At 45.2% G+C, this 11,875-nt stretch overlaps 1 protein-coding gene across 1 annotated transcript; it reads right to left on the bottom strand.

The window, feature by feature from the left end:
• Positions 1-5,732: 5,732 nt before the first annotated feature.
• Positions 5,733-9,222, bottom strand: LOC107546360 (uncharacterized). Its single transcript, XM_087820862.1, is given in 5 exon segments — positions 5,733-6,304; positions 6,307-7,608; positions 7,611-7,857; positions 8,059-8,676; positions 8,854-9,222. Coding segments are annotated over 5 exon segments (3,108 nt in total).
• Positions 9,223-11,875: the final 2,653 nt, after the last annotated feature.

The raw sequence follows: 11,875 nt of genomic DNA, 5'->3' as shown, positions 1-11,875 counted from the left end.
CTGCCCCACTCCAGGCCTTCATCACTCTATTCTCTGTGTCCATAGGCTATGCATCTATGCACATAAGTTCTTTGGTTAATCTCTTCCTGTCCCCTAATCCTACCCTTCTATCTGGCAGTCTGCTCCATGCTTCTGGACCAATTTTGTTTGTTAGTTTATTTTGTTCTTTAGATTCCATATATGAGTGAGATCTTATGATATTTTCTTTCTCTGACTGGTTTATTTTACCCAGCATAATAATCTTCAGGTCCATCCATGCTGTCGCAGAAAGTAAGAGATTCTTTTTTGTACAGCTGTGTAAATGTACCACAGCTTTTTTATCCACTCATCTACTGATGAGCACTTGTGCTGGTTCCAGATCTTGGCTATTGTAAATAACATTGCTATGAACATAAAGATGCACATATTCTTTCTAATTGTTTTTGGGGGATTCTTAGGATATATTCCTAAAAGTGGGATTGCTGGGTAAAGTGACAGTTCCATTTTTAATTTTTTGAGGAAATATTTTAAAGTACATTGCAACCTGGCTGGGAAATAAGTCATATTTACCAGGAGAGTAAGACTGAAGGAAGGAGACCTATTTGGGATAGGGCATTATTGAAAAGAGCTTGAACTAATGCCCATAGGAGAGGAAAGGAGAAGTCAGGCTTAAAAAAGCTAGCCTTGATGCAAACTCAGCAACTCACATGATGCTAGCAGATAGTGTGACTGCACAGATGGCTTCTCTCTATTTTGGTTACTGGATACTTAGTTGTGCCATTCTTCAAGAAAGAAACATGAATCAAGAGTGAATTTGGAGACTATGAGAAGAGAGGGAGTGGCTCGTAGACAATGAATTCTTGGTATAGCTTGAGATTCTCAGGGGACACACAAGAGAAGACTGCCACAGTCAATTGGATATGTGTGCCTAAAACTCAGGAGTTAGATCTGTATAAAAAATATATCCTCTAGAATCAAGAGGTAATTGAAGGCATAAAAGTGGATTAGCAATCCTGGATGGTATGTGCAGAAAGATGGGGAAATGGAGAAAGGAGAGAACTCTGGAAAACAAGGATTTAAAGGAAGGGAAGAGAAAACTACTTTGCAAAGGATTCTGAAGTTTTGATGCTACCTCTTCCCCTACCCCAGTCCACATCTGAGTTCATTTGCAGTTGTGCTGGAGAGTTTCTAGTGAGCTGACAATTTCCCACCTTTTTATTTCAGTGCCTGAAGACTTCCTCTGATGCTAGAGGAACTTACTCAGGAAGCACAGCGGCATCCCACGGTGCTAAAAATTTAACAAATTCAGGTAGAAAAATAATCCAGCTTTCCACCTTTGGTGGGTAAATTTTAAGGTGTGTTCCACGGAGGTAATCAGAGAAGCCAGGGTACCTACCACACCAACTGGGCCATTTATTGGCTTGTTTTCCAGTTCTTAATTCACTTTACCCATTTCACTGCTTGCATCTCCTGGGATCACTTCCCAAATAAATTACCTGAATTCTCTGTCCTCTCCTCTAAAAAATTTTACCTGTCTCAGGACCTTGGAGGGAAAACTAAACTAATACAGAAGGGAAGACTGATAAGTAGGGAAGAATCCATAGTCTGGTGTCTTGGGAGAAAAAAAAAGAACATGATAAAGTTTCATGAAGAAATTGACCAAGAGTGCAAAAAAGTGCATAGAAGGCCTGAAAAATAGTTCTCTGAATTTAACAAGTAAAAGGTAAATAACGAGAATATTTTCAGTAAAGTAGTGGGAGTAGTGGGTTACATTTATGTCCTGTTATGTGATTGTGAGTTGAACAAGAAGAGGCAGTAACAAGGGCAAAGTTGGAAGCAGCTAGAAAGAAATACGGATCAAGGGGAAATTTTTGTTAATTTATTTAACATGGTGTGAACTAAATGTGCTGAACAAGAAAAGGTAAGTAGAAATGGTGCCAGTCGAAGAATATAGGCAAGTAATAAAGTAGAGAAGAAAGGAGTGAAAGTGTGGAATGCAAAGTGGAAATCATCTATCTTGGCCCTACCTTGCCCACAAAAATCAGATCCAATGATAAATATACAATGAGAAACTTTGGTGGGTAAGAAATAGAGAAAGTTTATAACTTGACTTTTATTTTCTCTACAAAGTAAGAACCAGTTATCAGTCAATATCTATAGCAGAGATGATTAGGAATGGAACTTTGAGGACAGTGGTGAGGTTTGAAATGCAGTTGTGGGTACTCGGAAATGCAGAATGTACAGATGCACAGAAGGATGACTAGGAAGTACTGACAGCCTTGCAGGACTGAAAAATGTGATAGTGTGGGTGGCCTTAATCCTCAAGATTTTTTCAGAATCACAGAGCCAAAAGCCTAGAATCCTAAATTTTGTGTTTGTTCAAATGGGCACAGAAGTATATTGCTGTATTAGGGTTCTCTAGATAAACAGAACCGTGTGTGTGTGTGTGTGTGTGTGTGTGTGTGTGTGTTTTGAGCAAAAGTGAGAGGAAGAGAGGGCTTTGTTTTAAGAAAATAGTTCTCATGGCTGTGGGGTGTGACAAGTCCAAATTTTGCAGGGAAGGCTGTAGGAAAAGGCCAGCAAACCACAAACTCTGAAGGAGTTGGGCAGCAAGCTTCCCCAGAATTGCAGAAATCCCCTTGAAAACGAGGGAAATATTTCTGTCAGGAACTGAAAAAGGATCCTTATCTTTCTGGGAATCTTGCCCCCAGGAGAGTTATGGTCTTAAGAACAAATGTGAAGCATTAGCACAAAACAAAGCCATTTGTTCATGCACATTTTATAGTTTCTCCTGATCACTATCTTTCACACCTGCCTTTCTGTAGCTTACATTAAAAATCGCTGGATGGTGAGGAGGGTTGTTGCAGCTCCTCCAGAGCCTCAACCCTCTGCATCTGCACCTAAATTCTACATTCTCCATGTCTCGAGTTTCTTTGCGTCCCGCGAGCACAAAGAAGGCTATCAGTTTAGAGACACAGGGAAGAACTGATGTTGCAGCTCATGTCTGAAGGTAGTATGGAGGCAAAATTACCTCTGCCTTGGGTAACCTCAGTCTTTTCTTTAAGGTCTACAACTGATTAGTGAAGCTCAGCCACATTATGGAGGTAATCCACTTTGCTTAAAGTCTACTGGTTTAAATATTAATCTCATCTAAAAAAATACCTTCACTGAAACATCTAGACTGGTGTTTGACCAAATATCTGGGTACCGTAGGCTAACCAAGTTAACACATAAAATTAACCATCACATTGTGGTAACAAGAGAGTGGTTTAAATTATAGATAAAAGTCTACACTGACCACAGGTTAAAGTGCAATAGGAGAAGCCTGGTATCCAGAGAAACAAAGTGAAGGGTTCAAGCAGTGTCTCAGGGTTGCCTGAGAATCATTAGTTGCACCAGAATCATCTAGAATGTTTATGAAATGTCAATTTCTAGGCACTGCCAGCATACCTAGACAATTAGAATCTATGAGAGAAGGCTTTAAAAACCTGCATTCTTACATGCTTCTTAGGGAATTTTTATGTTCATTAAAGTTTGAAAATTGCAGAATTAAAGAGGAATTGCTAATGAAATTACCAGGTAAGTGTGATGAAAATAAGGAGTAAGGGGAGTTTTAAAAATAGATGCTGTGTCCAAAGTGTGCAATATTAATAATGAAGGGTTATGTGCTGTCTAGTCCCATGTCTATGGGTGCCTGAAATGAAGGCAAAGTTTAATGCAGCTGCCTTGGTCAAGGAACTCTGAAGATAGGTGGTTGCCTAGGTCATCCATTGGCCATTGGAGTTATCCTGGTTGAGGACAGCATTGGGGTTGGTTGGTGAATGACCAACGCATTAGTAAAGAGAGAAGAGTAGTTTAAAAAGATACATTATAGCTACAAGAACAGAAAGTGAACTATACCATCTTCTCTTCTGACCTTTTACTATACAAAATATGGAAAGGTGAGCCTTCTTAAAATATCAACAGAGGAAGCAATGTCCTTGAGGAGAGCCAGATTACAATGAAGATAAAGGTTGGCATTTTATGACTAGAGCAAGGGAATTTGTTTTTATTGGAACAGGGATGGCAGAGAGCGCCAGAAAGATTGAAGGAAGGAGTGAGAGGAAGGATTGGAGATGGGGGTCTGGAGAATTGTGTTACATTGTTATGTCCGAGAATCAGATCCCCTATGCGGCGGAAAGACAATCACTCCAGAGCTGATAATGTAACAGCAAAAGGGACTTTTATTCCAGCTAGCTGGGGTTCGGTCATATCCAATGCAGTGGAATTCTGACTCAAACCCTGATCTAAATTTACCACAAGCTTATATAGGGCTACAGTGAGCAAGCAATCATTGTCAGTTACAAAGTTACATGGGTTATAAATTCTTTAGGAAGGGTGGGCTCAGGATGTTTCTCAATCACAGGTGCCTGAAGCTGGAGTGCACCTGGTATTCATCAAACCCACTGATAGTTAATTCCTGGAACTGCCTCCACACTCTGCAGTTTACTGAGTCACTCATGTATGCCTTTTGTCCTGCCCCAGGGCATAGAGGCCTGCCTCTGTCTTGATGGGTCCTCACATTCCCCCTTTTTCTTTTTTCGTCATAATGAGGAATCATCCTCATTCATATGAGAGGGTGGGGAGTGGTACTGTTGCCGTACCACTGGATGGTATTAACCCTGTCTTTGATAAAAGATATGAGTTTGTTAAAAATGCAAGGACCGACAGTAAGTAATAGGAGTAGGATTATTAATGGTCCTGCTAAGGTTGAGATAAGGGTGGTTAGCCAGGGAGATTTATTGAACCAAGACTCAAACCAGCTCTCCTGGGCTTCCCGTTCCTGTTTTCTCTTTTCAAGCCCCTCTCTGACCTTGACCATTGACTCTTTCACTACGCTGGTGTGGTCGGCGTAGAAGCAGCATGCCTCCCCTAATGCCGTGCTTAGGCCCCCTTGTTGGAGAAATACTAAGTCAAGGGCCCACCGATTCTGTAAAACTACCTTGGATAGGGAGTTCAGAGGCTCGGTAAGGTGGGAGATGGATTTCTCTATTCTGTCTATATCTTCATCTACAGCAGCCCCTAGAGAGCTTAGTCCCTGATGGTGAGTGGCTAGAGAAGCAATGCCTGTTCCTGCTCCCGCCAGCCCTAACCTGAATAGGGTGGCTATGGTGGCGGCAGTAATTGGTTCGCGGCGCCTCCTTGGAGAGGCAGGGGATTGGGGCCCCCAGTGAGAGAACATTTCTTCTTCTGGGTGATATAGTACTTTGGGGAGTACCACAACTATTACACAATACTCACTACTGGCATCAAAAACATTCTTGCTTAAACATGGGGTCAGCCCTGTTTTAGAACAAATCCACCATCCCCCAGTCGCTGGTATGGTCCATTTAGCTGTTAGAGTGGTATTGACTGAGCTACATAACTCTTGCTTAGCTGAGGGTACGGTTCCTATACATATTCCTCATCCAGACACCTTCTGGAGGGTTAATCCAACCCTCCTGTCACCCCAGTTACACTCAGTAGGAGATGCATCCTCCAAGGTGGTGAATGTAGAATTTAAACCAACAGCTTCATAGAAAGGGGGTCGGATATCATAGCAAAGCCAGCAGGAGGTAGTTACATTTGGGTTGGAGGTATTCAGAGCGGCATAAGCAGTAGTTAGGAGCTCCCAAAGGGGCTCCTTCCTTTCTCCCAGGGTGGTGGTGGGGGTGGAAGTAAACTTATACATTCTTTCTGCTTATCTTAAGCTTCAGTGGGTCCTCTTGATGGGGCTAAACTCTCCAGCTGGTTCGGGCGTCCTCCTGTTCCCAGGCGCTGGCCTTCCTGACGTGGGAGTGGTGAATCTAGGAACCTATACCATCAACCTTGAGGGCAGTAGGGGTCACAAGAAGCACAATATAAGGCCCTTTCCAGCGAGGTTCTAGAGTTTTTGTCTGATGTCTCTGCACCCATACCCTGTCTCCAGGCTCAATCCCATGTTTTGGGTCGGGAGTCAGCTCCGAACCCCTATGTGCCGCCGCGATGGCAGGCCAGATCTCCTTGTAATGCCTCGATGGCCTTTGTAAGCTCAGCCGATCCTGACAGAACCTCCCCATTGGGTTCTGGTCTGGTGGGGCACACCGGGTGGGGGGGCTACCGTAAAAGATTTCAAATGGCGTGAGGTTAAGCACATATGGGGTATTTCTAACCCAGAACAGGGCATAAGGTAGGAGCGTGACCCAGTCCCCGCCAGTTTCCATTGCCAATTTAGATAAAGTCTCCCTGATTGATCTATTCATCCTTTCTACTTGCCCGGAACTTTGGGGATTATATTCACAATGTAGTTTCCAATCAGTCCCCAAGATCCGGACAGGCCCTGCATGATTTTGCTGACAAAAGCAGGGCCATTGTCTGAACCTATTTTCTCAGGCACCCCATATCGTGGGACGATATCTTCTAAAATTTTCTTTGCTACTACGGAGAATGCCTCAGCCCACCCAGAAAAGGTGTCAACTAGTACTAGTAGATATTTATATCCGTACCTTCCTGGCCTTACCTCTGTAAAGTCTATCTCCCAGCTTACTCCCAGCTTCCACCCTCTCTCCCTCCTACCTGAATGTTGATGGGTTACTTTTCTAGACTTCATGACCTGGCAGGCACGACACTGGTCGATCGTTTCTCTGAGAGTCCTTCTTTGATGGTGAAACCGGAGCTTGGCGGTCTCTAAGAGGTAGCCCATTTTCTTTTCTCCTAGATGTGTAGTCTGCTGCAGATGTAGGATTAGATGTTTTCCCAGGTCCTCTGGCAGCAGTAGTTTCCCTTCAGGGTCTCGATACCAGAGGTCCGACCCAGCCTCGGTGCCTACCTTCTGAGTGACCCACTTGGAATACAAGGAGGTGGGGGGTAGCTTACCCATGCCTGGTGGTGGGAGCTGCAGACTCAGAATGGTAGTTGTACCGCTTTTCGCCACCTCGCGCGCCGCAGCATTGGCTGCCCGGTTTCCTGCTGCCTCCAGAGCTCCTCCCTTCTGATGGCCAGGGACATGTACGATGGCAACGGCTTTCAGTTTCTGTACCGCCAATAGTAGCTGTAAAATGCCCTCCTTGTTTTTAATCTCTTTTCCTTCAGCAGTGAGGAAACCTCTCTCCTGATAGATTGCCCCGTGGAGATGTGCAGTCCCAAAGGGGTATTGGCTGTCTGTGTGAACAGTGAGTCTCCATCCCTCTGCCCACTCGAGGGCTTCAGCAAGGGCTATCAGTTCTGCTCGCTGGGTTGATGTGCCTCTTGGTAGCGCCTGGGCCCAGACTATTTTCCCTTTCTGATCTACCACTGCCGCTCCCGCGTATCACTCCCCTCGCTCTACGTAGCTGCTCCCATCCGTATACCAAGTCAGGTCAGAATTGTTTAACCGCCGGTCCCGTAAGTCTCTTCGAACCGCCGTCACCTCGGCTAGGATTTCTGAGCAGTGGTGTAGCAGGGCTTCTAGGTCAGGTACAGGGAGTAGGGTGGCGGGGTTCAGGGCAGCCGGGGCTTCAAACCTGATCCGGGGCGCATCTAATAAGAGGCCTTGGTAGTGAGTCAGCCGGGCGTTGGATAGCCACTTACCGGGGGGTTGCCTTAATATTCCCTCTATTGCATGAGGGGTGGTGATCAACAGTTTCTGTCCGAAAGTCTGTCAGCGTCATGTACTAGTGTCGCCGTGGCAGCTATGATCCGTAAGCACATAGGCCATTCTGCCGCGACGGGATCCAATTTCTTTGATAAGTAAGCAACAGGCTTTCTCCAGGGTCCCAGAATCTGGAGCAATACCCTCTTAGCTACCCCCTTTCTTTCATCTACAAATAGCTGGAAAGGCTTGGTCGGATCAGGCAGTGTTAAGGCCTGTGCTTCCAGTAGGGCCCTAGTCACTGTCGTCCCCTGCCACAAGTACCCGAGCGGCCTCTCTGGGCTTAAACTCTGTGCCCCCTTTGCCTGGCCCTCTGCGGGATGGGCACTCTGACTTCCAATGTCCTTTTTTCTTGCAGAGGGCGCATTGACCTCTCCCTAGTCTGGACTGTCTCGGGCTTGGCCAGCCTGCCAGGGTTTCTCCTGACTAATCTTTTCTGGTCCCTCCCTTGCGCTTGCAAAAAATATCTTCGCTAGTTCTTTCTGGTGTCTTCGATTTTCCTTAACTTGAAATTCCTTATCTTCTTGTCTAATTTTCTTCATTCTCTCCTGATCTTCCCTCCTGAGCCTGACTGCTCGTTCTTCTGGTGTCTCCTGGTTGTTATACACTTTCTCTGCTACTTTTAGTAAGTCCTGCACTGACTGTTCTCCGAGCCCCTCTATCTTTTGTAACTTCTTCCTAATGTCAGGGGCTGCTTGGTTCACAAAAGCTAAGACTATCGTGGCCTTGGATTCTGTGGTTAAGGGGTCCATAGGAGTATATTGCCTGAAGGCCTCATAGAGTCTCTCAAGAAAAGCTCCTGGAGTCTCATTGGCTCCCTGCCTGGCTGCATTTACCTTTGCCAAATTAGTGGGCTTTCGAGCTGCAGCATGGAGACAGGCCATTAGAACCTGGCGGAACACTCGACCACGCTCCCTACCTTGATCTTGGTCGAAATCCCAAGTGGGATGGTCCAGGGGAAATCCTTCATTAATGAGGTTAGGCTGAGTAGTGGGCTGTCCGTCAATGCCCGGGATTAGCTCCCGAACCTCCACCAGGATCCTTTCTCTCTCTTCGGTTGTGAAAAGAACCTTTAAAAGTTGTCAACAGTCATCCCAAGTGGGATTATGAGTAAAAATGACAGAATCTAAGAGATCAATTAATTCCTTGGGGTTCTCAGAGAAAGGCGCATTCTGGGATTTCCAATTGTAGAGGTCAATGGAAGAGAAAGGCCAGTATTGGTAGGATCGCTGGCCATTAGCCCCTACAGGACCAATGGTTCGGAGAAGGAGAACAGCTGTAGAGGAAGGGCCCTCTCCTTCTCCTGGGTCTTCTTGGAGCCGTGGTCTCCACAGTCGTTCAGCAATGCTGTCCCTCCGGGGCCCTGAACTGGAGACTACAGCTTCTGGTACTGCCGGTGGAGGAGCATAAGTGGGGGGGACCTCCTCTACATCTAGATCTATGAGGGAAGGATAAATGCCATCCTTGGAGAGAATAGGTTTGGGAGGAGCTGATGGCGCTGGCGCCAGGCCATGGGAGTCGGTAGGCTGAGTCTTCGCGGTCACTGCCAGCACCTGGGCTCCTGTTGGTTCAGGAGGCAAAAAAGGTTTTAACCAGGAAGGGGGGCTTTCAACCATCACCTGCCATATGAGAATATATGAGAATTGGTCAGGATGCCCGTGGGGTCCACCTTGGTTTACAATTTCCTAGACCTTCTTAATTGTGGGGAGATAGAATGTCCCCTCGGGTGGCCACCCTACCCCAAACGTCAGCCATTCTACTGAATAGAAGGTCTGCAGTTTTCTCTTACGGACTTCCACGTCATAATTTCATCCTCGGGACCTAAACTCGGAAAAATGGTCAACAAAGACAGAGAGTGGGGTGGACTGGATCTGTCCCATAGCCAGGTCCCAGACGGAAGGTCCAAAGATACCTAAACAGAGCAAACTTGTAACAAAGGCGACAACAAAAATTCGACACGATGTAGGCAACAGTGAACAGAAAACAAAATGCCAGCGCATTCCCATAATTTCTCTCTCCGACCCACTCTTACCTAACAGCACTCACCATTCTCTAGCGGGTTCTGGAGCCTCGGGGACATCTCCCCAGCTCCCCTGGCGGCCTTCCGCAGGCCCACACAGGCACACTGCCAGAATTTACGGGACCTTCCTAGGCTCCCTTGCCTAGGGTCAGACGGATCGCTCTATCGATCCACTCGGGCCTCTCAACCCCTAAGAGTCACCCCCAAGTAACCGCGGCTCCCTACAGAGTATGCCCCTATATCAGCAGTGGAGGGTTGCCTGATCCTCCACCTGGGGATCCCGGACGAGCCCCCAAATGTTATGGCTAAGAATCAGATCCCCTATGCAGCGGAAAAACAATCACTCCAGAACTGATAATGTAACAGCAAAAGGGACTTTTATTCCAGCTAGCTGGGGTTCGGTCATACCCAACGCAGTGGAATTCTGACTCAAACCCTGATCTAAATTTACCACAAGCTTATATAGGGCTACAGTGAGCAAGCAATCATTGTCAGTTAGTTACATGGGTTATAAATTCTTTAGGAAGGGTGGGCTTAGGATGTTTCTCAACCTCAGGTTCCTGAGTAAGTTACATGGGTTATAAATTTAGGAAGGGTGGGCTCAGGATGTTTCTCAACCACAGGTGCCTGAAGCTGTAGTGCACCTGGTATTCGTCAAACGCACTGATTTAAGTTAATTCCTGGAACTGCCTCCACCCTCTGCAGTTTACTGAGTCACTCATGTATACCTTTTGTCGTGCCCTGGGGCCTAGGGGCCTGCCTCTGTCTTGGTGGGTCCTCACAACATGATATAGTCAGATCCAACTCCACAATGTCCTGTCCTCAACAGTCCTGCTCTGCTCCTGCAGACTCATGCCTTTGGTTTATTTTATGGATTCAATCCATTTCATATTTGGTCTTCCTCTTTTCATGCTGGCCTTTATTCTGGAACATTATAAGAAGCTAAATGGCCAAAAGGTGTTTGGGAACAGAGGGCAAATAATATGGGACTTGGGGTCTGCAAGATAAACTGGCATTGCAGTTCCAAATGGAATTTGGGATTAAGACAAGTCAATGCCTTTATAAGGTCTCAGACTATTTTATTAAACAATGGTTGTAGCAGGTTGGCTTTTGCCCTGGGTTCCCCATAGAATGAGCTACTTTGGTCCTAGGGAAAAACCCTATACCAGATGTGAAAGTGAAGATAATAGTTAGTCCCCAAGACTTTGTGGAGGGGGCATCACAAGCTGGATCTTGAGGGAAGGAAGAGAAAAAGAGAATCTCAGTTGAATGAATGAGAGACAGAGAAAAACAAATTTAGACCATGGCAAACCGACACTGAATAGATATTAAGAGACCATGTCATGCTTTTCCCTCATGAAGCCCTCATTTATTTCAAATATCACTGATGTTGCTCATCGTGGGTGGAGTGATTTCCTTAGAACTGTCTGTGTGCACAAAATTGTTCAAACTGTCTTTGGTATTCTGGAAAAGAGAAGATGTGATAGAGACCTCCTTACTTTGCTGGTTTCAGTCCCAAAGAATAATGGGCTTTGAGAGGCTGAACATGACTCTCAGGAATCCTGCTGCCCAAATAGCCTGCTGCCATGTGGGTCATGGCCACATCCCCGGTAGGAATGCTTAATGGCTTTACCAAAAGTTTTGGCTGTTTCTCAGAGCATAAGAATGGTGTGAGGTAATTTGAACCTGGCTAAAGGGAATGATGTGGAGAAGAATTTTGGAAAGTTTTCTCTTCAAATCTGCCCTAAAGACACTGATGCCAGCCTAATCAATCATGAGGGGGAAAAAAGAGAAATACATTGGGAATTATTAGTATTTATATTCATTCAACCAAAAAGGTGAAAAGTACTCATGTTTCAATTGTTTCTATAAATATTCAGATAAAAATAGTTTTTAAAAGTTAAAATAAATTCTTTTAATTTCTCAAATCATTATTTGGTTTTCTGTGGGGGAAAATATAAGGCACTGAATTTTAGTTAATTACATATTGTCCTTCAACTGGGTTTCTTTGGACCTCAGGAAAAGGAAAACTTGTTTAGAAGTTTTCCTGTACTGTGTGTGGAGAGCAGAGTTAGTATAACTAACTTAAACTTGAGTTTGAAACTTATCATCTGAACACATATAATTCTGGGCCAACATCCAAGTCCTGCACTGCCAGCAAAAGAGAGGCAACCTACAGGTTAAAAGTGATAATGATCATCAACCATCTTCATGGACACTGCCAAATATTTTGGTTTGGATTTCAAGGG

The sequence above is a fragment of the Miniopterus natalensis genome, chromosome 10 (assembly GCF_054644295.1).
Source record: "Miniopterus natalensis isolate mMinNat1 chromosome 10, mMinNat1.hap1, whole genome shotgun sequence".
Taxonomy (NCBI): domain Eukaryota; kingdom Metazoa; phylum Chordata; class Mammalia; order Chiroptera; family Miniopteridae; genus Miniopterus; species Miniopterus natalensis.
Note: the sequence above shows the minus strand (reverse complement) of the source record. Positions and strands in the feature narration are given on the sequence as shown.